The sequence below is a fragment of the Camelus dromedarius genome, chromosome 5 (assembly GCF_036321535.1).
Source record: "Camelus dromedarius isolate mCamDro1 chromosome 5, mCamDro1.pat, whole genome shotgun sequence".
Classification (NCBI taxonomy): Eukaryota; Metazoa; Chordata; class Mammalia; order Artiodactyla; family Camelidae; genus Camelus; species Camelus dromedarius.
The window spans coordinates 19226895-19253514 of record NC_087440.1 but is presented as its reverse complement, the minus strand read 5'-3'; the positions used below and the strand labels follow the sequence as shown (position 1 = coordinate 19253514).

General features: G+C 52.1%; 1 protein-coding gene and 1 non-coding gene across 6 annotated transcripts; both read right to left on the bottom strand.

Annotated features, from left to right (window-relative positions):
- Positions 1-790: 790 nt before the first annotated feature.
- On the bottom strand, positions 791-26587 carry SHF (Src homology 2 domain containing F). 5 transcript variants are annotated; one of them, XM_064485639.1, is made up of 7 exons: positions 26277-26587; positions 10716-10857; positions 8297-8503; positions 6728-6868; positions 5273-5444; positions 5008-5127; positions 791-1580 (listed from the first exon to the last, which is right to left on the bottom strand). In XM_064485639.1, the coding sequence occupies exons 2-7, from the start codon at positions 10747-10749 to the stop codon at positions 1394-1396; spliced, it is 861 nt and encodes a 286-aa protein (XP_064341709.1). In that variant the 5' UTR covers positions 10750-10857; positions 26277-26587; the 3' UTR covers positions 791-1393. The 5 variants fall into 5 exon arrangements, with proteins under 5 accessions (XP_064341709.1, XP_031309009.2, XP_064341706.1 ...); XM_031453149.2 differs by lacking the exon at positions 26277-26587 and adding an exon at positions 19664-20193; XM_064485636.1 differs by lacking the exons at positions 6728-6868; positions 26277-26587 and adding an exon at positions 19664-20191.
- TRNAH-GUG (transfer RNA histidin (anticodon GUG)) lies at positions 25139-25210 on the bottom strand. The gene has a single exon. It is a non-coding gene; the product is annotated as a tRNA-His (tRNA).
- Positions 26588-26620: the final 33 nt, after the last annotated feature.

Genomic DNA, 26620 nt, shown 5'->3' with positions numbered 1-26620 from the left:
TTCTGCCCGGTCGTTGGCGGGAGTTTCTGTTCAGCTTGCCCGTCGGAGCAGGAGGACGGGCCTGAGGTGGCTTGACAGCAGCTCTGCCTGGCGGCCCAGTGTTATTTCCAGGGACTGGGCCCCAGGCCTTCCCGGGTTCCAGCAGTGGGCGCGGTCCAGGGCGATCCGGTGGTGTGGCCTTGCGGCTAGAGGCACGGCCAGCAGGGGGCGCGCGCGGACAACCCCTCCAGGCTCAGCCAAGGACACGGCGCCACAGCTGCCAGGGAGATTCGGGTTGACCAGTTGGCCGCAGGCCTCGGGGGCTGTACCCATCCTTCCGAGGAAGTGCGTCCAAGGGTATGAGGCCGGTCTCTGCTTCCTCTGGAAAGGGAACGCAGTCGGTCGCGCCAGCTTTCCCGCCTCCGCCGGCGCGCGGCTTCCGCGTGGCAGTGCCTCCCCGCTCCCTCCCGTCTGGCGCGCTGCCCCTTTGTCTCTCCGCGGCTCCCCTCCTCCCAGACAAATGGCTGTTGGCAGGAAACTGGACGCGCTCTCAGGGAGTTGGCGGTCGTCGGGGCGGCGGGGAGGGGGCGTCGCGCGGCCAGCCGGCTCTGGGTGCCCCCAGCCGGGGTGGGCGCGGCGGCGGGGGATGTTTTGACATCTCGTCAAAGGAAGGAACTTGATGCTTCGAAAGTGCTTTTCACAGCCGGCCTGTGTCTGCTCCAGAACTGATTTATAAATACAATCAGTGCTCGCTCTGCTGTTCCCTCCCCCGTCGGCCCGGGGGGCGGCGCTGGAGGCACTGACGCGGCTGTGCCTGGCAGGAATGGGTTTATTTATTGCCTCTGGCCCGTAGCCGGGGCGGCGCGGGGCCTGCACAAGTTCCCTCCGGCCCTTCCCATCCTTCCCCGCCCCCATGCCATCTCCTTCCCAGGGGTTTGCTTTCCCGAAGCCCCACACCACTCTGGAAGGAGCACACCGGGGTTTGGGGTGGGGGCGGGCGGAGGTGGTCGGGCAGCCCCGCCGGCCGCGTACAGCTCCACCCCGCATCCACCTCTCCACACCACGGGGAAGAAGGTGGTGGAGTAGGGGGTCGCCACCTCTGCCCTAGGGGCGGAAAGGGGCTGGAACTATCGATCTTAAACTCCTCAGGACATCATTCTGAAGCCCCTTTCCTCCAGGAGCTATCCTTTCTTCCCAAGGATCCCTCTATCCTCAGCTCCAGACTGCCTTTCTTACTCCGAGGCCCCAGTAGACCTTCCCCTTTAGAATAAATTAAGGAATCTCCAGCTTCCATCCCAGGGAGAAGGGAAGAAAGGCTCGAGAGATCTTGCAGACCCGGGAAGGGCCACAGCCCTCAGCCAGGGGATGGGCACAGGGCTGGATCCAGATCTGTCACAGTGCCTGGGCCTCACATCTACAGAGTCCGGATGGCCACGGGGTAGAGCAGAGACATGTGCTCGGCCCCCTTAATGGGCAGCTTGCGGCTGGCGTAGTGGTGCACGATTTCAGGGACGCTGCTGAAGGGTGGGCTGTTCTGGCCCAGCACATACTTGTGTTCCTTGGTCCGGGACAGCTTCATATGCATGAAGCCCTGACTGCTCCTGGGAAGAGGAGGGGAGACCTGGTGAGTGGGGCCCTCTCCAGTACCCCCTCTTCCCTCCCCTCCCCTGGCAGCAAACATGGTTGTTCCAAGCCAGCTGAGGGCGGGAGGTGACTAGGGAAGGTTGAGGTCAGTCCAGAATGCAGGGAGGGGATGGAGAGGATTTGGGGAGTAGGCAGCAGCAGGCATTGGCTTTGTGGTGAGGTCACTGGGTGTGCCGAGAATGTGTGTGTAGTGAGTGTACCGGGTGTGTGCAGGTGGAAACGAGCGATCAGCACCACCCCTCACCTAGTCACCCCTGCCCCCCAGCCTATGTGACCAGAGCCAGTTTAGCTTCCCCTCCTTGAGCTGTGCAGAAGGACATCTGTGGTGGTGGTGCTCCTAGTGACTCACAGACACCCCTGGCAGAACAGTGGGTGCAAAGATGTAACAATCAAGGGAATCTTGGTTGAGGTTCTTTCTTGCAAAGACTAGAGGAGGGGGGTGAGCTGCTCTGGGCATTCCCCTCAAGTCTGAGAATACTCAGCTTCCTTGTCCTGGGGACATCCCTTCACCCTCTTGCTAACTGGGCCTTGGGCTATTCCCCCAGCTCATCTGTCCAGCTCTTCTGCCTGGGATGACATCATCGGTGAGGCTGCAGCTCCATTCCCTTCCTCAGAGAGGACTTGCTCCACTGCCTCTCCCATCTCCCCACCACAATCCAGGAAATCAGCATTACTGCCCAGCCCACAAGACAAGGACCCTGCTGCTCAGAGCTCTGGCCAGCTCCCAGCAATAACGTCTGTCCAAACTACCACAGGCCTGGTTAGAAACAGGCAAGGGGGAAATAATGCTTGGAGGAGCCCTGAAGCCTGAGTGTTTCTGCTGGTCAGAGCTGACGTGGGGACCAGGGCAGGCTCAGAAGCTGGTGTAGGAGGTGGGACTGGTGAGGGGGCTGCCTCATCGTGTGGCCCCCACCCTTGAGAGGTGAGGCTGGCAAACCTTCTCCCTTGCTTCCCCTGTCTGGGTACAAAGAGGGCTCTGACTGGACCCATTTCCCTAGGCCCAAAGATGAGAAAGCAGGGAGAGTGGGGAGACTAAAGAGGAAAGGGAAGGGAAGGAAAAAAGGGCCCTTAATCCCATTCTTCCCTCCCCCCTCAAATACAGATGCAAGCCGGCCAGAGGCCCCAGGGCTGGGTGTGTGTCAGGGTGTGGGGGTATCCTTCATCTGCAGGTCTGAGATAATGGCTGAAGCTACAGAGACCAAGCAGGCCCTGGGGAAAAGAGCAAAAGGCCTGAGGAAAATGTATAGCCCCTGGGGCAGTGGAGAGGGGAGGCAGTGAGTGGTCACTACCTCCCAACCCCGCCCTATGCCAAAACCCAGGCCGGAGGCTACAGGCAACAGCATGGGCCCTGTGCTCTCAGTTTGGGGACAGTCCCCTCTCCACGGTCCACTTGGGGGAATTATCTCTTCTGAAAACTGTAATTTTATCTTCTCCCTGAGGGACAGACCTGGCCAAAAAGGGCAACAAGTGGCCAGAAAACTGAGTTGGAAGCTGAGAGTTCAGCCTCCATCTGGATGACTGACCTCCTGGGACAAAGTCCCAACGGTCTGTTAGGACACAGGAGAACCTTTGCCTGACGCTCAGGGAGCCAGGGTGGGACTAGCTGAGCCGCAGGGCCAGGGCTGGCATGGCTTTTGGAAGAAGCTGTTTAATTACCAGTGAAAGCCCTTCCATTACAGAGAGAAGAGAAACCATAATTGTATTTCAGAGAAGCCATTTATATGCAAATGTGGCTCTGGCAGACATATGCTGGCAGAGCCAGGTCTAACCCGGCTGGAGTGGCGTCCAAGCCTGTCTCCCCCTTTCACTCCCCAGCCTAAGGCAAGGCGCAGGCTCTCCTCTGCTCTGCTCTGCTCTGCTCTGCTTAGGGAGCCAGACCCCTAATGTTTCCCCTGGCTTTGGACCATTCCAGACTTAATAAGGGGTGGAACTGTGCAATAGAACGGTGTGGTTCTGGGAGTCAGACTGAACTGGGTTCAGATCCTGCTTTGGGCACTTTATTAGCTGGTGGCTTTGAGCAAGTCACATACCTCTTTGAATCTATTTGCCTTCTATAAAAAAGAGATCAATTTTGTAGGACAGTAGTTGGCTTGAAGATGGTGCTTCTTGGCACATAGTAGATACTCTATGAATCTTAACTATAATTTTTAAAGCAATATACGTTCCTGAAGTTATGTAAATCAAATTTTTGATAAATGATTTTTCCCTAAATGCTCCTTTGACTGTATAATTTGCAGACTCCCTGAGCATAAGAGCTGGAAGAAACCTAAGAGGTATTCATTGACATATTTTGCAAATGGAGAAACTGAGGCCCAGAGAGGTTAAGTGATTTGCCCAGGGTCATGTAACTAGTCTTATTAAACTCAAGAACGAAATGCAGGTTATCTGACTATAGTCTGGTGTTTTTCCATTATCTTTTAGGGGAGTTAAATAACTATCCTCAAACATATCTGTGTAATACTCCCTAGTTCCCATATATTGGGTATGTTTGAAGTGGGGGTATACCTGTACTCTTGACGCCCCCTAGGAAACGTGGTAGGAAGTGGTACAGATGCCCCAGTAGCGATGGGGGATGTGAATGGACACAGCACTCTGACAAGCTGCTACGTGGGGTGCAGGTTCTACCAGACAGAACTCCTGGGTGCCAAGGAGAGGACTGGCCATCCTGCCAGGAGACCCTGGGAGGCTGGTGCTAGTCTGTATATCCATGCCTAGAGTGGAAGGCTGAGGAGGAGGACCTGCCTCTTCCAGGACCCTTTAAAGCTCGGTTGTCCGCCACTAGCACCCAGATCTCCTGCCCACTTCTTCAGTGAACAAGAACAGCTCTTTGTCCACTGCTCCAACCCCCTCCCAGGACCCAGCCTCCATCTTACCCTGTTAAGCCCCACAGGCAAAGTTCTATCTCCTTGCCTGTGCTTCTAGAACATCTTGGATTTCTATTAATAATGATAGTGATAATTTATTAAGCACTTAGCACCATGCTAAGTGCTTATTTCATTTAACCTCCCCCTATAAAGCAGACATTATTATTCCTCCATTTTATAAGAAAGGAAACTGAGGCCCAGAGAGGTTAAGGGGGCCCCAGGCCACAAAGCTAGAAAGTGACCAAACCCTTCTGGGCTGGACTCTACAGCTCGACTGTTTCCCTTAATGGACTCCGAGCTCCTTGGGAGCAGGGGCTGAGCCTCAGACCTCTCCAGATGCCCAGGGCCTGGCCCAGAGTCAGCATACATTCACAGGGGATGAGTTCTCCCCAGCTTGGCTGGAAATGGGGGAGATACTGGAGTCTCCTCCTGTCCTGCTGGTTGTCCTCCCACCGATTCCCCTTGGCAACACCTTGAAGGCTCATCCTGCCTGGAGCCGCCAGCGGGCTGGCCCACTCACTTGAGGGACAGGGAGAAGTCGTTCTTGCTGGTCTCACTATTGCGCACCAGGTAGCTGGCCTCCTTGCACAGCCGGAGCAGGTTCTCGGCATCTGTTCGACTGATGGCCCCGTGGTACCAGCTGAGGATAAGAGAGAGGAAGAGGACATCTCTGCCTGGTCCCTCACTGTCCAGCCCACCCATTCTGGGTGTCCCCTGCAGGCAAGCCAGTGCCGGGGGGTGGGGGGAAGGGAGGGGAGAGGCCCCAGCTGGACACAGACACTCACACCTGGTTTTCCAAAGGCAGTGCTGGGTCTGTCCACTCCCCCAGGGGACTGCTGGGCTCCACGCTTAGGGGCTTGACTGACTTGGGGTTCCCTGCAGAGAGTCGGGGAGGGAGCCGCCCCTTCTCCTCCCGGCCAGGTGACAGGCAGCTCTTCTCAGATCCTTCAAACTGGGCTGTGGGGAACATATCAGTCACAGGCTCTGAGGACCCTAGAGGTAGAGCCCTATAGAATAGCCAGTGCCCCAACCCCATTTCCCAAAAGGGGTCAAAGGAATGTTCTGGAAGGGTGGAGCATGCTCCTGGGCCTGACCAGCTCTAGGGACAGTATCCTGGGTCCATCTCCTGGTGGGGGAGGTGTGGGGCAGGGCTTAGCCCTCCTGTGCCACACAGGGCCTCCCAGTCCCCACACTGTGGCAGGGGAGGGGAGAGAAGCAACACAAGAAACCACTTAAGCTTCTCTCCCTCTGGAGCAGCTGACTGCCTTCCCTTATTTCATACCCCTCAGGGTGGCTTCAGCGCTGATAATATTGTTTCTTTCTCCTCCTCAGAGTTCATTACCGTTCTCCAAATCACCCTGCCAAGCCATTCTGTAGAAATGACTTATCGATCTGAGAACAATTATCTGATTCCCCTTGGTGCCATCCTGACAGGCTAATCCTGCCCAAAGCCGCCAGCCAGCCCACCCCTCCCCCGCCCCCAAGGTCGCTGCCCACAGGCTCCCCTCCTCAAAACACAGAAGCCCAGCAGAGGTAGCTCTGCCCTCCCAGACAGGGCAGGCCTGACTGCTGAGTCCACCCAGGGAGGGCTGAAGCCAGTGGGCCACATGGGCACCAGCACACATGCACAGGTGACAGAGACTCTCCTTCATCCTGTATTTACAAGATACCCACTCACACTCAGGCACGAATGTACAAACAGGTGCTCACCCCTGTTTGCACAGATGCATGCACACCCTTGGCTGCCCATTCTGGGTAAAACTGAATGTAGATGAAGTGTTCAGTGCCTTTTTTCTCCCCACTTAGCCTTTTTCTCTCCCTGTAGCACTTCAAGCCTTCACTGTCTTTCAATCACCAGATGCAAAGATCAGATCTTTCCTTTACTCTAAGGAATGAGACACTTCCTTTGCTGGCATCACCCCCGCCTCAGGAGTTATAGGCATTGCTGAAGGATCTGGTCAGGCAAAGCTCTGCCCAAAGAAGTGAATTTAAAATAGTAGATTTTTATGGTATGGTGGGAAAGATATTTGGAAGGGGCTTCCCTTTGAAGATACCTTCCCCACACCTTTAGGAGAGGGAGGAATGTGTACCTTGCCCCTTCCATCTTCTTCCAGTATGAGAGGGATTCCTCCTGGGTTCTCTGAACTCTGCCCCACTTCTCAACTCCTCCAACCCAATCCCACAAGGCCTGAGGGGTGAGAGGACATGTCACCCTGGCCAGAAGCACCCACAGGACCCACCGCTGCTGTCCTCCAGGCTGGGCTCAGGGAGGGGTGAGGCTGGACCGGAGATGTCCCTGTCCCCGTCAGGCAGGGAGGGGCTGCTGTCCAGCTGTCCCACCGGTGGAGGCCAAGGTAAGTCTTTGATGACCTTAATGTCAACTGGAGCCAGTAGCAGCAGGGAGAAGAGAGACAGACAGGGACAGAGACAGAGAGGCAGAGGTTGAGATGCCAAAACCCAGAGCCAGGACACAGGACAGCCTAGAAAGTAAGAGGGTCAGAGCAGAGGCAGGGGGTGCTTCTCAGGAAGAACAGGACTTTCAGACGGCTGGGTGGGGCCACATTGACCACATCAGGGTGGGAGGCTCAGGGTGGCAAACAGCAGGACCCAGAGTCTTGCTCTGCCAGCCCTACCGGTATACTTTGTTTGAACTCACACAAGCCTCCAGTATCCAAAGGGACCAGGCAGGGAGGAAAAGTGGGACAAGGAGCTGCCCACATCTCCCAGCACCACATCCAGGCACCCCTACAGCCTCCTGGCACCTCCCACCTTGCCCCCCTTCCCCCTTTCCGCCTGCAGCATGGGAACTCACAGGCAGCGAGACTGAGATAGGCTGTCAGGAAAATTCAGACACTGGGGCAGATGTTTTATTGAAATTTACCCCTCACACCCTCAATCCTGAGCCTTGACAATTAGAAGAGTGATGCCACTGGCGGCTGCAGGACTGCTAACGAGGTTTCCTAATGACGAGCATAGATTTTCCCATTAAGCAATCCAAACAGTATTGATTCTCCAAGGAGACTTCTGGAGATAAATGACCCATCCTCAGTGGTGTACGCTTTACAGGAAACAAATTAGAAACCTGTGGTTTCCCAGTCTGACTGCCCGGGTGGGGAAGACGGAGGAGGACATGGGAGTGGAATGAGGTCTAATGGAATTTAGGTCTTTCATGGTCTCACGGAATCAAGGATTCAGGCTCTTGTCCTATCCACTGAGACCCTCTCCATGTTGGACTCCGGGCCTGGGATGAACACAGGAGTGCTTGGTACAAGAGAAACCTGACCATTCAGCAAAGGGGATTTCTCAGAACCTCCCCCTTCCCACTGGGTCCTGCTCCTGAGAAATCCCCTTGGGGCTAGTCACCCCTGGTCTGGCACAGCTACCACTGGGAGATAGCCTTCTAATTCAGGGCTAGTCTCTCTAAAGATTATACATACAGCTGTTTTCATTGTCTGGAGTGTTAAACGCCTTCTTCTGTTAAGTGTAAGTTTTTAATATGTGCCATACGTTTTATCATTTTGTTTGGAATTTCTTTATTTTTAAATATGAACCACCTCCGGAAAGATAGTGGCCCAAGTCTCTTGCCTTCTGAAAGGTAGTGATGCAGTGAGTCATTCCCTGACCCTGCACACAGCGCTGTGTCCACGCTACCCAACTTGCTGCTGTCCGTGGTGCAGACTCACCTGCACTTCCCTTGAGCCCAGCTCCTGGGCCTCCCGTGGCCCCTGTGGTCCACTCCTCCCATTCCCCTGAGTCTAGAAAGCTGCTCAGAGGCCCCAGCAGACATGCCCTCTCCACCAAGGACTCACCTGCAAAGGCTTTGGAAATCCGCTCCTTCTTCCACTCCCAGGGCTGGTCATACTCCTCAGGGGGCCTCTCGTCATCCTCGGGCAGGCGGGACTCTCGGGGCCAGGAGGCCCCCTCACCCTCCGGGCTGGCCCCGTCCTCCTCTGGCTCATAGGGTGTGTCATACAGAGGCAACGGCTGAGCTGTCGTCTCCTTGGAGCCCCGGATCTCTGCCAGGGCAAGGCAGTGGGGAAGGGTGAGCAGTTCCGGCCGCCAGGCTCAGCTCCCTGGCAGTGCTCCCCAGCCATAAGCCTTCAGAGAAGATGCTCCGGCTCTGTGGGGAGCCCACAGACGTGAGGGACGCATCCAGAGTTTCTTGCCCTCAAAACACCTTTAGAGTTCCAAAAGCATGGCACCCAGCAGAGGCAGGGGCAGAGAAGCACCAGAGCGAAAGAAGATAAAAGATCCTGCAATGGCCAGCAGGGACTGGGGTGCTGAGGCTTACACATTTAGGAAACTGAGGCAGGGTCCATCTCCTCCTTGTTGCCCAGATCCATTTATTTCCTTGTGTCCCAAGTTATGTCATTTCACAATCAGGAAATCCTTTGTTGCTCAGATACTGCTGACCACCCCCTCCTTGAAACTCTCCCCTTTGACAAGTTGTTATCACGGACTGTCCTCCTCTGATCACCCCCAGTTTCTTTCCCTGGATCTCCTCTCTCTTGGTCTCTGTTCCCCAGGGCCACGTCTTACTCATTTCTCCCTGCCCTCACTCCCTAGTCTCATGGCACCCTCTACATCTATACATTTCCAACTGCCATAAAGATATTTCACTTCGATGTTTCAAACTCACCACTTTCCTGCAAAATTCTTCTAGTCTATTCTGTGATCCTCTTTTGGGGGTCACTGACCCCGGTGAAAATTTGGTAAAAGCTATGGTGCTACTCTCCAGAAAAATGTGCAAATTTTCACATACAATTCCAGGGCACTCAGGGACCTCCTAGGGGTCCACACCCCTCTGATCTAAATGTGGTAGCCACCCTCTCACTTCCTCCATTTCTGTCTACTACACTGCTCTCCCTGGTCCTGGCCCTCCTTCATTCTCTGAATCCCATGTGTTCATCACCAATACCTAGGGACATTCACCCTCATCTCTCCATGTCTGGATTACTGCTAGGGCGAACCTCCATTCTACAGACTCACATTTCTTGGGTTCCAAGGAATAACACTCCCTGCTGCTCTCTGCCCTCTCCCCCACCTCTCCCAGCAAGGGAGAGCAGCTTATCTGACATGCCAGTTTCTTCCTGTATCTGCCTACTTGCAGAGAGAACATTCTGGTTCTTCTCCTGCCCCTATAGCTGTCCTTCATTGCCCAAGCCTGAGTGGGAAAGTTTAATTCTATGGAGAAGTTTTAAGAGGCCCATTGTGGTCTCATAGCTAAGTAATGTTCTCCAATCAACTTTATCAGTAATAAAGCTGACATTACTATCTCCATCTGTCTGCTTCCTTACTCCTATTTCTCTATTACTTCCAAGCTCAGAGGGGAAGAAAAGGGTGTTAATTATTGATCCCTTAAAGCCTCAACAATTTCCACAATGGTCTACTAACTCATCTTTCTGATGCCCAGTTCTTCTAGTCTGTTCTGTACACCAAAGCCTCAGTAATCCTCTTAAAATGCCATATTCATCCTGTTCCTTTCTTGTTCAAGGATCCATAATGGTTTCCTTCCCCCTTTTGGAGCAAGTCCAAATGCCTCATTCCAGCCTTTGAGGCCCTTCACTGCCCCTCTTGGCCTCTCTCATCTTAGCTCTCCTGTATGCCCAGCACTATGATTATCTGCCCCTGAACAAACCTCCTTTCATCCTGCCTTGGGGCCTTGGCTTAGACTGACTCACCCCTACCTCCTCTTTGGTCACCCTTTTTTGGTCCCTTTCTCTGGATCCTTCTTGACCTCTGTTCCCCAGGGCCAGGTCTCATTCATTTCTCCCTGTCCTAACTCCTTGAACTACTTGCCCAATATCATGTGCACTGCATCTGCATTTCTAGTCACGTGTTTCCAGTTGCCATAGAGATGTTTCACTTTGATATCCCATCATTTCAAACCCATCATCTTCCCTAAAGCTAGTGATTCTTTTCTTGGGATCATTGACCCCCAGCCCACACCACAGCTTGCCCTGCCTATCCCCAGTGCTTCTATTGTCTGACTTTTCATTGTTATGACCTTCTCTACCATCTCAGGTCTCAGGCACTACAAATCCCAGCTCCTTCTCCAAAATGACTGTCTTGAAGGCAATGGCCCCCCTCCCTAGGGATCCGGCAAAGGCTTTCTCCATATTTTCTAGGGACTGAGGAGTCAGTCCTTAGACCTGTGTGACCTTGAGCCTGATCTGCAGATACTCAGGCCTCAGGAAGCAACGCCCCTACCACGACTCCATCACTCACCAGCCATCATCTTTTGGGCCTCATAGGGCTCCATGTAGCCATCATTTTCGGGGACCTTCTCTGGGGCTCCTGAAGCTCCTGTTGGGCCTTCACCAGTTTCCTGAACATCAAATGGATCCGCATAGTCTTCTAGGATTGCCAGCTGCGGGAAGAGAGTGAGGTAAGCAGGCTTCAGACATCTGAGAGACATCTCCACTCCTCTCCAAATGCTCTGTTCATGGCGGCAAGAATCCTGGGCATGCTGCCCAGGAGCATGGATGGGCACAAGCTCTGGCTCTTCCTTTGCAAGGGTCCCCCACTAGGCTGCCAATGGAATAGTACATCTTTCTTTTTTGTTAATTTCTGTTAATTTTGTGCCTCTGAACCATCCTCTAGGCTAAATGGACAGGATGAGGCTCTGGGCCTTAAGGCCTGCCTCAGTAAGGGTCTAGGCAGGACCAGAGCCTGCACCAGGTGACTTAACAGGGAATTAATTCAGAGTACTGGTTATAAAGGTGTTGGAACAGTTCAAAGAGCAAGCAGGAACAGTAGGTAACTGGGGGATTAGCTTGGTCCATGCCTACCATTGTGTTCCCAGATGCTGAACAAATATTTGCTGACCATCAAGGAAGGAAAGGCTGAGTACTGACTTGATGCTACAGTTCGCTGGTTTATCCTCAAAACATCCATCACAATGCCATGTGGGTATTATTACCCCTGTTTTAAGGAAATGGAGGCTCAGGGCAGGTAGAGAACAACATGCCCAAGTCTGCCCCACATAAGTGGAGGAACCAGGATGGGACCTGTGCCCTTTGTGCAAAATCATGCTGCTAACCTGTCACTATTGGGCATCTTGGCTGTCCTGGGAGAGAGACAACCTTAGGACAGCCCTGAGAAAGCTAGGGTTTGGGCTCTGTGGGCTGAAATCCCCAGGGCTCTCGGAGGACAGGAACAGGAAGGGCCTGGCCTTGGCCCTCCCCATCCCACACTACCTCTTTCTCCCACGCAAGTGGCTCATGGCCACCCTTCCGTCTCCCCACTCCCAGCCAAGGCAGTGTGAACCGCAAGCTGCACACCCTGCAGAGGAGTGCAAGGTACTCGGGGTGGGGTGCAGCTGAGGACAATAGAGTCTTTTTGGAAGCTGGGCACTGGCTTGGGGGGGACCTGCGGAGGCAGAAATGGAGCCCAGCCTGCCCAACGCTGCCAGCACCTTGGGCTGGGGGGAGACTGCACACCGGGTTGCCGGGCGTTGACAAGAGGTAGCTCTGGGGCCTGTAGCGTGGGGGAGGGGCTGCTCCTGCCTCTCCCCTATCCCTGTCTAGGCTTTGGTTCTGGGCCAGATCAGAGCCAGCTGGGCAGGGAGGCTGTGGAGGTAACCGCCCTGCCCTGGGTTACAGGACCTGGGACCTCTAGCAAGGTGGAAATGGAGAAAGAAAACTTCCTACCTCAGGGACCCCTTCTGCACCCCCATAGGTCCCTCTAGGAGTCTCTGAAGCATGTCCCAACAGCTCCTACCATCTCATCCTTCAGTTCTTCAGTTCCCACTTGTTTCACCTTGTTCCATGCAAGACCCTCAGCTCCTTTACCTCCCTCGAATCTCTGCCTGCTTCTGAGAAGACCACCACCTCAGATCATCCCATCACCACTACCAGATCACCCACTAGCCTGGGGCTCTTCGTCATTTTTGTCTCCATCTCCAATAAGCACCTGGTTTACAAAAGGCACTAGAAAATGTTTCTACTGGATCACTGCCTAGCTCGCCAGAGCCCTCCACTCCTAGACCTCCTTCCTCCAGAAAGTAGAGAAAAGAAATCCACTCCCCACCACTTGCCGAGCTGCTTCATTCCAGAACAGTGGGCACCCACAATTCCACTCACTTGACCAAGGGGCGCTGGAGCCAGCTCACTGGGTACCCATCCCAGCTGACAGCCAGCCTCACACTCACAGGTGGCAGCTACTCAACAATAACCGAATTACCAAACCTGCTGTCCTTAAACTTCACAATGGCTCTCCACTGTCTACAGAAAAAGTCAAAGTTAAAGGGATTTAAACATTCCAGTTTCTTCCCTGGTCTCTCTCTACCCACCCTGGGTCACTTTGTTACCTGAAAGCTCTATAATCACTTTCTTACCTCAAAGGCTTTCCCTCTGCCTGGATCGGACTATTTTTCTTCAAAAAGCCTTTTATTCTATCCCCCAGGCCTGGTTAGGGCTTCTGTACTGGGCTATCATCACAATGTGTAGTGACCACTTGTTTTATTATCTGTCTTCCTGCAGACTGTGAACTTCCTGAGGGCAAGAACCATCTTTACTGCTAAATTCCCAATGCCTAAAAGTGCCCAGTAAGTATTTATTAACTCAGTTCACATGAAACAGGAAGGAAGAATGGACAAAGGAAACACTTTTCCTTGTTCATTCAGAAGGAGGAAGCATGAATCTGGGTGGGGTGGGGGGGCACACAGGGGATTTGAGTCCCCGGAAGCTGCTTAGTGAGCAGAAGCACCTGGCCCGAATCTCTCCCCAGCCAGCTCCACAGAGGCCCCAACTCCTTCCCTTACCAAGCCCGGTCAGAGCTGCAGGCAGCACCTTTCCCACTGAAGTCCTAGGCCAGTGCCAGGAGCTGCGACCCCTCCCAGGCCAGCATGGGCATCTCCAGCGCCAGCCCACAGGGCCCATGGGCACCCAGGTGGCAGCTCTGTGGGCAGCTCAATGGTTCCTCTGTTCCGTTCCTGGCTCCACACCCTGCTCCAGTAAGCCCTGGCCCCCGCCCTGGGCTGGGGCGCTCAGAGGAGCCACCCACTGGGCCAGATCAGGAGCAGCAGCGGACGCCTGCTGGAAGGCTGGCAGGATAGACACCTGCCTTGGACATAGAGGACCCTGTCAAGAGACCAGGCCTGCTGTCCCAGTGACTTCTAGGTCACATGAGGTGGCAAACCTGTTCAGCGCAGGGAAGCTGCCCCTGTAGGCTTCTGACACCTTCACTCCACCATGATTTACTTGGTTTAGGGGCCCTCTACCCAGCTCTGATGTGCTCACTGCTGTAAACTGCATCCATCACAGGGCCTGGCACACAGTAGGTGCTCAATGCACATTTACCGGCTGCTGGAAAAGCCTCCTTCTCCCCAGACTCCATCTTCTGAAGTGACACAGACTCTCAGATCCCCGTTCATCCTAACTCTAAATGACCAGTAGGGGCTGTAGGAGCAGCCTGTCAGGAGAATTGACATTTGATGGGGATCAAAGCCTCTGGCTCAAGGGCAGAAGAAAGGAACAGGCAGGGAAGGCACCTAAAGCCAGGGCTGATATTTAAGCAAACCCTCTGGTACTCAGAACGCTGGTGGAACACTGAAATATTTCCAAACTAGCAGGTGGGTAGCTGCTGCCTAGAGAGCCCCCTGGCTCCCACACCTCCTGCCAACCAGATCTTCTCCCCTCCTGCCACCCAGCAGGGTGCCTCCAGGACCCTGCTCCTGCGCCAGTTCAATCGGGCAGTGCCCCTCCCAAAGCAGCTGTCATGCTTTGACTTTCCTTCCTGCACAAGCCTCTCCTGAGGTAGCCGGCAGGCCTACCATCTGGTTGGACCTTCCACTCTGCAGCTGGGCCCTGAGTTCCTGACCCCACCCAAGGGGTTTTCAAGGCCAGGGGAGCAAGGGGGACACATGTCACAGGATTTTGGCTCTGCAAGGTCCCCAGAGTCTACTACTGCCCCTTTTCTCCATTTCTTTAGTTTACATTTGACGTCTGGAAGCCTCTGGTTTTTTAATCTGCAGAATGGGGATGGTATTGGTATCCACCTCCCAGGATTGGGAAGAGGACAATAAATGTAAAAAGTCCTTGGCCCAGAGGATGGCATGGAGTCAGTGCTCGATGAACGTTCACCTTAGTGATAATCTCTTCTACTCGGGCATTAAACTCCAGAGTTTAGGTGCTGGTCCAGGGTGCACAGCTTGCAGCAGCAGAGACAATAAAGACAGGGACTCAGGTCTCCTGACAGTGCCTTGTCATAGATTTTCAAGAAAAACTGGGAAATGTAATACCTTCTCTCCTCTACTTGTAGATTTAAAATATACTTTAGCATGTTAAGGCTCTGAGAAGTCCTGCAGCCAAAAGAATACATCTAATTTTCTTTAATTCAGCATTTCTCCAAAGTATTTAACCACAAAATCCCTCTTCCTTGGAGAGTCTGCCAGTTTGGGAAATGGTGTATTATTTACCTTCCCCAAGAATGAACTTTTTGCATCTCCTGTTCCCACTTACTGGAATGCCTTTCCCAATTTTATCTGCCAGGGAAACTGCTTCACATGAAACAAATTTGTTATTATTATCCTTTTCTAATTACAAAGCAATGCTATGCTTGTAAAACACTCGAACATCACAGATATGCAATCGAAGCCACCAACCCTTTTAAGACCCTTATAAGGTACATCCGTGGCCACTTTGTGATTGGGAGGCAAGTGCTGGCCTTCAGCATTCAGGAAATGGTGAGCTCAGCACAGAATGCAAGCCTCATTCCTTCTTTAAGAGTCTCCTTCCCCTTGTTCATTAGCAAGTACTCAGTGGACACTTCCTCTCTGTGGGGTTCCTCTTAGCAGGTGCAAAGGTCCTATGCACGATGCTGGCAGCTAGTCTGGAGCCAGGCTGCCCAGCTGGGAACCTCAGTCCTCCTACTTACTAGCTGTGAAACCACGCAAGCGTGACTCAACATTCCTGTGCTTCAGTGTCCGTATATGTAATGCTGGAATAATAAGACTTTTCCTCATAGGGCTGTTTTAAGAATCAACTGGTCTAACACATATGAGCTGCTTCAAATGGTACTAGACACAAGGTAGAGGCTCAGTAAATGTCCACGATTATATTATTAAATACAAAAAGAACAAATTCTTGAATCTTTCAGGAGCTCACAGTGACAGACACAAAGCTCCAAAAGAGTGAAACACCTTAAGGTGCTGAGAAGCCACGTGGCTGGACCCCAGACCCGCTGCAGGCAGGATGTGGGCCCCGCCTCTGCTCTCACATAGTATCACGTGCGTTCTGTGGGGAGGGCAACTGGAGGAGGCTGCAGGTACCCCACCAAAGCCCTGGGCCCCAGCCAGCTGCTCCCATCCACAGTCACAGGGTCCCAGCTGTTCCTGGCTCCTAACGGATGGAGCACCAGGGCTGTGGTGTCACTGAGTCACTGGCCAAGCCAACAAGCCACAGATGTCTTCCAGAGGGAGCGAGTGCCGCGGTGTGAGGAGGCGGCAGGGGACAGAGGGGACAGGCCTGCCTCGCTCCTCCCCAGTAGCCGCAGACCTTGGCCCTCCTTGAAGGACCAATGGCGGCGGCATAAACAGCAGCACAGACAGCCAGCCTGGGCCACAAAGGGTTCAGAGGTCTAACAAGTCCACAGAGGTCCCTTGACCTGGATCCCCCTCTTTTCCTCCATCTCCATCAGAGGACATGAAGACATGTGTGAGATAAACAGATCAGACCTCCAGACTCTGTGGAAGCCTTAACAAACAAAATTAAAGCAAATAAGCAAACAAACTCACAAAAGGCAAGAACCAGGTCTCTAGGTGGTGAGTCCCTTTCACTTAATGTGTCACTTAATGGTGCACAAACACTCAATGAACACTGGCTAAGGGAGGCCCCCCATCTGCCCGCCTAACCCCAAGGCAGACATGTCTGGTTCGACTTTGGATGCCCTGAATGTATCCTTTACTTTCCTCTTCCTGTCTGCTCACTTGTTTCCAAATTTGGGCCTGAAGGATCTAAGTCTGTATGAATACCATCTATGAGATACAGAATCTATTCTTTAAAGTTCTTAATATTTTGGGCCCTATGAACACCAATGAGAATCTGAGAGCTATGAGCCTTTTCCCAGAAAAATACTCAGGCACCCAAATATCTGCACACAATTTCTGGAGGTTCATGAACCCCAGAAGCCCCTCCATGAGCTAAGAACAAGAGCTCTACTTTCAATTCATACAAGGCGCCTGACTGTCTTATTGTTCACGGCACTTCTCTGTCTCTGTCTCTGTCTCTGTCTCTCTCTCTCTCACACACACACACACACACCCGTATCTTGGCATGATGGAGGCAAAGGACACACTGCAGATGGTCACAGGCAGCTCAGAGCTTCATCTAATCAGGGCCCCTTTCCCATCCCATCCCCCTTTTCTAATTAGACCAGGTTTTCCCTGTTGAAGGTCTGAGAAAAGGGAGCGAAGCAAGGGAAGGCGCAGCAATCCAGCCCCTCTGCCAGAGCATGGCCTGGTGGCCGGACAGGGTCCAGCACCACGAGGGAGTCTTCCTGAGGCCAGATGGTGAGGCTCTGCCTGCCCCGTGCAGGGCATGGCTCCTACTGCTCCCACACCTGCCCTGCCAGGCCTGCCCAGATGGCCACCATGGCACCCCTGCCAACTGCATCCATGGGTCTTGCTGTGGATAGGGAGAAGGCTAATGGCCCTGAGCCCCCTGCCTGGGCCCCTCAGGGTCCTGTCTGAAGGCCTATTTCTCCTGCCCCCACATTCACTGGGCTCATGTCCCCTCAATCGCCCTGGCTCATCACAGATGCATTTCCACCCATTTCATCTAACCTCAAGATCCAACCCCTCTCAGAGAGTTCTGACCCACCCAGCAAGAGCCACTTGGCTGCAGGAAGAGAACTGGGCCAGCTCAAGGCACACCCTGATCCCCAGCCTCATCTTGCTTTAGGAAGTGACCCAAAAGCAGCAAGCCAAGAGGATCTCCAGGGCTAAGAGAGAGGGAACCTAGACTAGGGAAACAGCAGCCACACAGAACAGAAACACGAGCTCAGCAGGGCCTCGGGCACTGGGCCAGCTCACCGTCCAGAAGGACAACTCTATAAGCTCTGCAGGTATGTGCCAACACTTGGGTTTAGGGTAAGGGGCTCAGGCATCTAGTCAGGGCTCTTCCTCAGAAGATTTCCCCAAACTCTGCTCCTGAGGAGGTGGAGCTCCTCTCTCTGAATGGTGGGAGGCCCCAGGTCAGCATTCCTAATTCTGGGGCCAGCTCAGATGGCATCCTGGGTCCTTCTCACACACCATGAAACCACAGATTGTGTGGCTCCTAGGAAGTCCTGCTGGATTTCATTCCTGTCCTTGCAGCTGACAAAGGAGTCAGATACCTCTTAGCCTCCAAGGTCTGAGCAGCCCACAGATCACAGAGCTGACCCAGGGTGAGGCACGGATGCCCTCGGTAAGAAGAGGCTGTCAGTTTCCACATGGTTGTGTGGGCACAGCCCCTTCCTTGGGGGTCTCTGTGGGGAAATGTACAAGGGGAACTGTAGTTGGAAAAGTCCCTGACCCTCAGGTCACCCTGGCAATGGATGGTCACCATTCAGGACATATTTATGCACCACCCCTCTTTACAAGCGTCAGGCACTTGAGAGACATGACATGAGGAGGACACAGTCCCTGTCCTGGAGGAGCCCATGGCTTGGTGGGCAGCCAGTTATGCCATTCCAAAACAATGCAGAGAGGAAAAAAGCCAGGGACAGCTCAGGCCCACATGCCAACAGGCAGTGGTCAGGGAGGAGGAGACTAATGGGTTAATAGTAAGAACAAGGCCTAATGCTCCCTCTGCCTCACTACCACCCCCACCATCATATCACCCAACAGCAGGGAACAATTAGAAAGGAGAGGAACCTAAGGACATGTGAAGAAAGCACAGCCTCCTTCTGCAGGCTAAGGATCCTGGCCCAGGATGGGCAGCCATGCCCCACGGCAGGAACTAGAGGGAAAATAATTCACATTCCTGAGGCTTCTGCTCTGACCCTGATGCATCTCTCTTACCCAGGAAATTGGGTAGAACAGCAGCGCTCTCTGGGCTGAAAGCCTCAACCCTGGAGCCAATGGACTCAGATAACAACTTTGCTCTCCAATCAAATACAACTGTGTTCTCTGCTGAGGAGAGGGGAGTAAGCCCCAGAGCCGAGCTCCCAGGGGTAAGTTAAGAGAGACAGCAGAGCCAGGGCAGCCCACAAAGTTATCGTCTTAGAATTTAGGGCTAGAAGGACCTGAGGACGGCCTTTAGCTGTCAGGGAGGAATAAGGCCACATTGGGGTTGGGTAAGGAGTGGCTTCTCTACCAGGGGCCTGTGAGACACAGTGAATGTTCTCAGAAACAGTGAACGCCCAGCCCTCTTCTCTACCCCAAGCCTGAAGATCCACAAAAGCTCTAGCAATCCTCAGAATGGACCTGGGGAGGAAGAGGCCAAAAGGAGAGGAGAGGTGGGCTCAGCTGCTTAGCCCCTTCTGGGCAACAGGTTCTGAGCACTGACTGTCCTCATATCTGGGGGAACAAGGGAAGGAATGCAGGAGTGGGCCTGCCTGGACCTCAGCGGTCAGCATCCTTGGTGAAGAGCTGCATACTGCCTGTTCCTGCCTCCTGAGAACAACAGTCCACCCGGCTCAAGTCCCACGGGGTAAGGCAAAGGCCAGCTCTTGCTGTGTCCATAGGATGAAACCCAGCCTTACCTCCTTCCTGGGACTTCAGCACTAGCAAGGATGCTTGGGCTCTCTTAACTGGAGGAATGGAGCTTTGTGCTGGTTCTGTCCCGGTGGAGAGGGGGTCAGAGATCAAAGGGCAGTGAGCTTCTGCTTCCAGAGGGCAGAAAGGCCATAAAATGGGGAGAAGTGGGGTTCAAATCCCGTTAGAAAAAGGCTCCTTGATTAGGGCTCCAGGAGCTGCTATGAGAGGAGAGCCTGGGATGGGGAGGGTCACTAGTTCTGGGGCGATAACAGGGGATAGAGGCAGTTTGGGGCACATGTCTCAGATTAGAAGGTCGAGAATCGGAACAAAGGTGGAAGAAGGCTCTGAGCCCAGAGGTCAGGGACTAAGATCGTGTCCACCAGGAACCGTGACACCGAGGGGCCCGGCCAGGGCCAGGCCACCTTTGTCCCTCTTCTTGAAAGCCCCAGACCGCAGACCACCTCTCCTAGCCACCCCCGCCCGGCGTGGCACTCACCCTGTCGCTGCTAGCGGGGGCTCCAGATATCCGCTCCTCCGCAGGGGGCGCTGGGGGACCAGGGGTCTCGACCCGAATAAGGCGGTGGGGAGGCGAGCCGTGGCGCGGGGGCGGCGTGGGGCCGGGGACAGCTGGGGTGGCTAGTGCAGCGGAACCGGACGGCCCTCCGGAGTAGGGGTCTTCGAAGTCGCGCTCCCTCTGCAGTCGGTAGGCGGCCACGATGTCCGGGGGGGGCGCGGGGGGCGCGGCCGGAGAGGGTGCGGGGGCGCGGTAGTCCGGCTCCGGGGGCGCCGGCTTGCCCCCCCCTCCGCCGCCGCCCCCCCCGCGGAAGCCCAGGTGCTCCCGGAGCCACTTGGCCACTCCGCCGCTGCCGCCCCCTCCTGGGCCGGCTCCTGCACCCCCAGCACCCCTGCGCGATCCCCCCGGGCCGCCTCCAGCGCTCCCCTGCGCCCTCGGCCCCGGGCCGGAGCCGGCCGGAGGAGCTCCGCTCAGTAACATGGGGCCAACCAGACTGAGCTAGGGGAGCGCTGTGGCCGGGCGGGGGGCGGGGAGGGGGCGGAGCTCCGCCGGGCGGCGGGAGAGGGCGGGGCTCGTCAGTAACAAGGGAGGGGCGGGGTTCCGCTACCTAACGGGGTCGACCTCCCCCGGCCCCACCGAAAAGACGGGGCGCAGGCTTCCAGCCAGTATGGACAGACAAAAAGTGAAGTGGCGACACCAGGGCAGGGTATGCAATTCCCGGACTGAGGATGAATGCTTCACGTGTCGCCACGCGTGCCTCTGTGGGGGCGCACCTGTCCACGTTTGTTCCCTCTCCCGGGCTCCGACCTCGCGCGCGACGCCGAGAGAGGAGCCCTTAGGCTCCTGGGTTCCTGGTCCTTTGAAGCCCTCCACCCCTCCTTTTCCCTCCCCCAAGGCCTCCTACCTAGGAAATTATATCCTAAAAGGAAAAATTGGGATGGGGGCGCGAGAGGGGCTGTTCTGTAAGATGTTTCTGTAAATACCCCCTCCCGCGTGCTACAGTGGGAGCCCCACCTACCTGCTCCCATCCAACTGCTCCCATCGCATATACTCGATCCCACCACAGGCAGACACATCTCACATCACAGACAATCAGCTCCCTAGAGGCACCCACTTCTCCCCGTGTGGTTTCCACACACGCCCTCCTCACATACAAACAGCCCTTACACAAACGCCTCCCACCCACGGGCGTACCCGCTCCAAACAGGTCCACCTGGCCCTTGATAGCAGCGCGCATACACACAGAAATCCCTTCAAGTCATTTCCTCGGTTTCATTGTCAATCAGATTAGTGACAAAATAGAAACAGACAAGTCAATAAATCAAGTCTAGAAACAGTTCCAGCGTTGTCTATCACAAACCCCTTATCCTCTAGAGGCTCAGATGCTCAAGCAATAGGTATTTTTGTCTTAGAAATAAAGCCAATATCTCCCTAGAAATGTTGTAGCCCTGAAGCTGACACCAACATTAGCTTTTGACTCTGGTAGAAAAGTAGTGGCTTCAAGCTCAGCAACATCCCCCCAGGGCACTGCCTCAGTGTCTCCCTCACTCTTAGGCTCAAATCTGCCTTGTGAGGGAGCAAAGAGCCATGAGAGGCCCCGAAGGGAAGGGGGCTCACAGCTGGAGTACAGTAGGATGTGATGGCAAAACAGAGAATCCCTTAGGATTCCCAGGGCCTCAGGTCTCAAAATATTTGTGGTTTCTGGTTTGTGTATATTCTAGTTGGTGTTACAGGACAGTGCTTTCCACACTTTAATGTGAACACGAATCTCTGGAACTTGTAAAACTGCAGTTTCTGTTTCTGTAGCTCTAGCTGGGATAGAGTCCCAAACTGTAGTTGGAACAGGCTCCCAGGTGATACAGATGCAACTGGTTCCCCCCACCACACTTTGAGTAGCAGGACTGTAGGAGATACTGAAATATCTGATATTGTGCCTGGCTTCATGAAGTCTAATAGAGAAAATAACATGTGTATATTGTAAAAACATGCAGTCTTAAGCATTGACTAACAAAGCAAAGCTGGACATGGAGATAAGAAATACTAGAAGAGTGGTCCAGTTCATCCATATTGGAGGGTCTACTCAATCACCAGATGTCTGACTCAGGAGTCTAACAGTTGTGTGCACTAGCCAAATCTCTGTGGATCAGTGTGAGGGACTCAATGCCACTGATCCTCACTTGTCTTGTATCTGCAAAGGGCATGATGTTTGTCCTGTGAGGATTAGGGGAAATGATGGATATGAACAGTATTTGAAAACTGTGAAATGCTTACAATGGTAGGTGTCAAAGGAAGCCACAGATGTTTAAGAAATACAGAGTTAAGCTGACAGCTCAGAGGAATGGAATCAATCAAGTCTGCACAGAAAACGGCAGGTTTCATGGAGGGGGTAGACCTGAGCTGCGTAGGATTTGGACAGATGACGCAAAGGAGTGAAAGGTTATTCCATGCCCAGAGATCAGCATGGGTTGAGTGAAGGCATTGAAGTGGGAACTAGCATACCATGAAAAAGGAGCAGATTCATAGTGAGGAAGAATAGGAAATAAAGTCAGATGAGGAGGGGGGAGGATATTATAAGGGTAGAGTTTAAATGATAATTAAAAAGCTGTAATACCATGTACGCACCATGAACTTACTCGCTTTAAACTGTCTGTTAATGCACTTTCCTCCCCTACCAGAGTGTGGGCTCCTAGAAATTGGCATTATTGAGGCACCTCATGGTGCCAGGAAACTTGCTAGAAACCAAGGGTACCAAAGTGTGGCCATCACAGCAAGGCTCCTCTGAGACTTGGGTGGAGTTTGCCAGATCCAAGGTCTTGCAGTTAAGCATGTTAAACATTGCAACATAGAATTCTGAAGGGGAACCAGGTGTTCCCATCAGTTAGTGTAGAGTCTGTCATGTGGTGGGAACTGAATAAATGTTGAAATGAATAAAGATCTTTTCTCTTGTTCTTATTTTTATATAGCTATAATTGTGATATATATAATTTTATGCCCTTATTTTTTCCACTTAACATTCCATAATTTCACTATTTTTATTATGTAAGCTTTATTTTCTTCCAACTATTTTTTTTTTCAGAAAATTTCAAACCTATGAAAAAAATCAAAGTACAGTGGAAATCTGTATATCCTTCACCTGGATTCACTACTTTTTAACATTTTGCCACATTTGTTCTATTCCAACTCCCAGTCTTTTTTTTTTTTTTTTTTAACCATTTGATGCAAGTTACAGATATCATGACACTTCAGCTCTACTTCAGCAGCTATTTCCTAAAAATAGGGAATTCTTCTGTAGGGCCATAAGACCATTAGCATAATAGTTTTGTCTATGATCCAGTCCATATTAAGTCTCCCCACAAAGTCATATGTGTGTGTGTATGTATGTATATATACATGTACATATATATAAATATATATTTTTTTATCCTGATTCAGGATTTATCAAGTTTCCCCCATTGCATTTTTAGGTTTCTTTAATTTCTTTAAATCTCAAATAGTTCCACGTTTTTTTCTTGCTAGTTTGTTTTTCATGACATTGAAATCAGTCATTTCTTCAAGGGAACCTTATCCCTTTTAGTTGGAAATAGTATTTAAAAATTGACTTTATACTTTATAAAAGGTTATTTACTCTGTCATCAAGTGAGCATACCTTAGTTTAGTTCAACATTTTATTTGTTGAGCTTTTAGACTATATCCATTCTCCTCCCTTGTAAACAACTCTGTAACAAACATCTTGATCAGGTTAGCTTTTCTAAGTTTAGGATTAATTTCCTTTGGCAAGATTCCCAAAAGTGAAGTTATCGGGAGGAGTGTCCTTTTTTTTCTGATTCTGGATACCCATTGTCCGGTTGCTCTCATGGAAGGTTTTAAAAGTCAACAATGACTTCCAAGTGGTAAGCCCAGTGATTTTGTCTCATTCCTTTTTATCTTTTGCAACACCTAAGTCTGCTGATTTCCTCTGTGCTTGAGAACTTCTCCCAAACTTTCCTTAAAATGACAATATTCTCCTTTCTCTCAAGCCACATCCTTCTCTCCCTCCGTTAACCTTCTAAATTTGTGCATGTCCCAACACCTAGTCCTCAGAGCTCACTTTTCTTACTGGGTACTGAGTGGGGTGTCCTCACTTCTGTTTGCTTGCCTTTGATTGCCCAGTCCTGTGCTAGCTCTCATCTCTTCTGGTTTTGTCTTCTTCTAAGTCTGGTCCTTGCCTTTTGTCTCCAGCCTTGTCTTGGTCCATCTTTGTCCACAACCTTGAGAGGACAAATATATCCCAGTACACTCACATATGCACTCTGTTCTTTGAGATTCTACATGTAGATGGAGCTTCATTTGGACCAAGTTTTCTATTTATCTGATATGAAAGTAGCATGGTTCTGTGTTGCAAGAATAAAACCTAAGATGTAACCATAAAGCAAACTGGGCCACGTCACTCATTTATGGACTCTGTAAGAAACCTCTGTTCGAAAATTTATGGAAAGGTTATACGCATACAAACATAGTATGATTCAATTCTACATTCAATGAACTTGAATTTTCTACCTCTAGTGGTTTGTGATTTATGTTGGATCCTGACAATAAAATAAGAAAGAGATGGAAGTGGAGGGTCTCCAAATGGACTATCAAGTCTAGTCCCAACTCCAAAATTAGGATGCTTCCCTGCCCTTCCAACATGAAATCAAAATAAGGCTGATTCCTAACAAAGCTCAGACTCCCATCTAAAAGTTTTTTTCTTGGCCCAGTAAGGAATTCCTTTCCCTTATCAATCCAAACAGTGCCCCACCCTCCCCAGCCTGGAGCCAGGACCAGGGGAGAAAAAGGAGAGGCTCAGGTGGGTGGAGATTCCTTCAGGGTATGTGTACTCTTCCCTGTAAAGCGAGATTGCCTATCAATGCAAATCTAACACTTCAAGTTCAGTCTGACTTCTCGGGGAGAGCAGGAAGGGAAGAGGACATCTGTATTATGCAAGAAGCAAGGAGGAGTATGTTTGTATACATATATACACATTTGTTGATACAAGGACTGTCACAGAAAGATATATTGGAAACAGGCAATAATTGGTAGATAGGGTGAAGAATGGGAGGGAGACTTTCCACTGGATTTTTGCATGTATATTCTCTATTTTAAAATGAACAAACCATTTTTTTCTGACAATATATGAAAAGGGAAAAAAATCACAAGGTCACAGGGGCGCTATTTTGCTGGTGTAGGAGAATGATTTAGACACTGATTTTCGGTTTATTTCAGAAGCAAAGGGGTTACAACTGTTTGATCTGGAGTCGTATTGAGGAATTTAAATGAAAATCCCTGAACGTGGCGATAGTAGGGGTGGCTCAGTTTTGAAAGCTGAAAGATGTGGCGGTTCATTCCAAGAAGATGAATTATGATTTATACAAAATGTTATGTGCTGGGAAAAAAGAAACTTGAAAAGACAAGCCCCTTGCCGTGCCATTGTTCCCACAATGCCGTGACTCGGATTCGAACCGAGGTTGCTGCGGCCACAACGCAGAGTACTAACCACTATACGATCACGGCGAGCTACCGGGGACCTGTAGGGATGGCCTTCTGATTGTCTTCTTCAACAGTTATAGGCCTCCCCATTCTGCACGTCACCAAAAGGTCCACCTATGGGGCGGGGTTCCCGCCTAAGGCCGAGTCTGAGAACGCGCAGGCGCATTGCTTTCCTGCCAATTGCTCCGATTCTCCAATTTTGGCCCATTAGCCGCGGGAGGTGATGATGCAGTGGGAAAGGGTGGTACCATGGTGAGGTGGGAGTTTAGGGAGGACCCCTTGGGCATCCAGGGACGGGAATGGCCGGAGATCAGAGTGTTCACAAGATATGTAACTCTCATTCTTTGGAGGACGCCCATCTCTCCTGCGCCGGAGAGACCCTTCCAGCGACCCCAGACCTGCAGGGGGCGCTCCTCAAGGCTTTGCCTCCCTGCTGATTTCCCCAGGAGTGACCCAGTGCCGCCTCTGCAGAGAGTGTGGATGCCTCCAGAACTGGACTCAATGAACATATCTATTTTATCCTGCCGTTCCCCTACCCTCCAACACCAACTTCCTTCCTCTTACTCTCCCAAGGACCCTGACTCCTCCCTCTGCAATGCTCCCGCCAGACCCGGTGCCCACCTCCGTTGTGCCCCTGGGCGCAGCTGGGACCAGGTCCGGTTTTTCTTCTTGTCCACACGTGCCCCCGTCCCCAGGGCACCTAGAACCAGGCTGAATTCACAGTAGGCAGTGGCTTTTTGCTAGACTTGAGAACGTGCCACTCGTTCTAACAAGTATCCAGAGAGACCACCCGTCTCTCCAGTGTCTTCTGTTCTAATTACTCGCCCCACCCCACCTACCCACTTGCAGAGCCGCCAGAGGGATCTTGGTAAACACGAACAGAATCCTCTCACTCCTCCACCTCTCACTGCCACCCCCTAGGCTGTAGAAAATTTGTCTACCTTTTCCAGATCATCTTGTGGCCCTTCCTCAGTGTCGTTTCCCATTCCCAAATTACTTGTTTTCATTCATTCAACAGGTCCCTAAGAAGTGCCTACTGTCAGGCCCCGGCCTTTGGGCGTCATGGGGATGGGGAAGAGAGAAGACTTACGAAGAGGAATGATGCCAGTTTCTTTTCGAGACCTCCTTTAAACCTTAGCACACGAGATTATCCCGGCTGCTTGACAAATTCCCTTTCTGCTTTTAAGAAGTGCTTCAAATGTCGCCTCCTCTGCGAAGACTTCGCCTCCTTTTATTGGGAGTCGGTTTCCAGTGCTGCCATAGAAATCTGTACGTATGTCAGTTGCAACACACTCTGAGTGTTCTGTGCTTTGTCCCCAAGAATGGTAATGCGCGTAGCCCAGTGTAACCGAAAGTCTATTTTTCCGAAGTCCAATTTAGTCAGAACTGGCGTAAACATAGTTTTCAACTGTTGTAAGAGAATTGAGATCCTTT

What these genes read in the sequence shown, in the direction of transcription:
- SHF (XM_031453149.2), bottom strand. Translation starts at nt 20,161, where the DNA reads ATGTTACTGAGCGGAGCTCCTCCGGCCGGCTCCGGCCCGGGGCCGAGG. An exon ending in GATTTCCAAAGCCTTTGCAG is followed by an intron (nt 6,869 to 8,296) that starts GTGAGTCCTTGG and finishes TACTGGCTCCAG; the next exon opens with TTGACATTAAGGTCATCAAA. An exon ending in GACTTCTCCCTGTCCCTCAA is followed by an intron (nt 1,581 to 5,007) that starts GTGAGTGGGCCA and finishes TCCTCTTCCCAG; the next exon opens with GAGCAGTCAGGGCTTCATGC.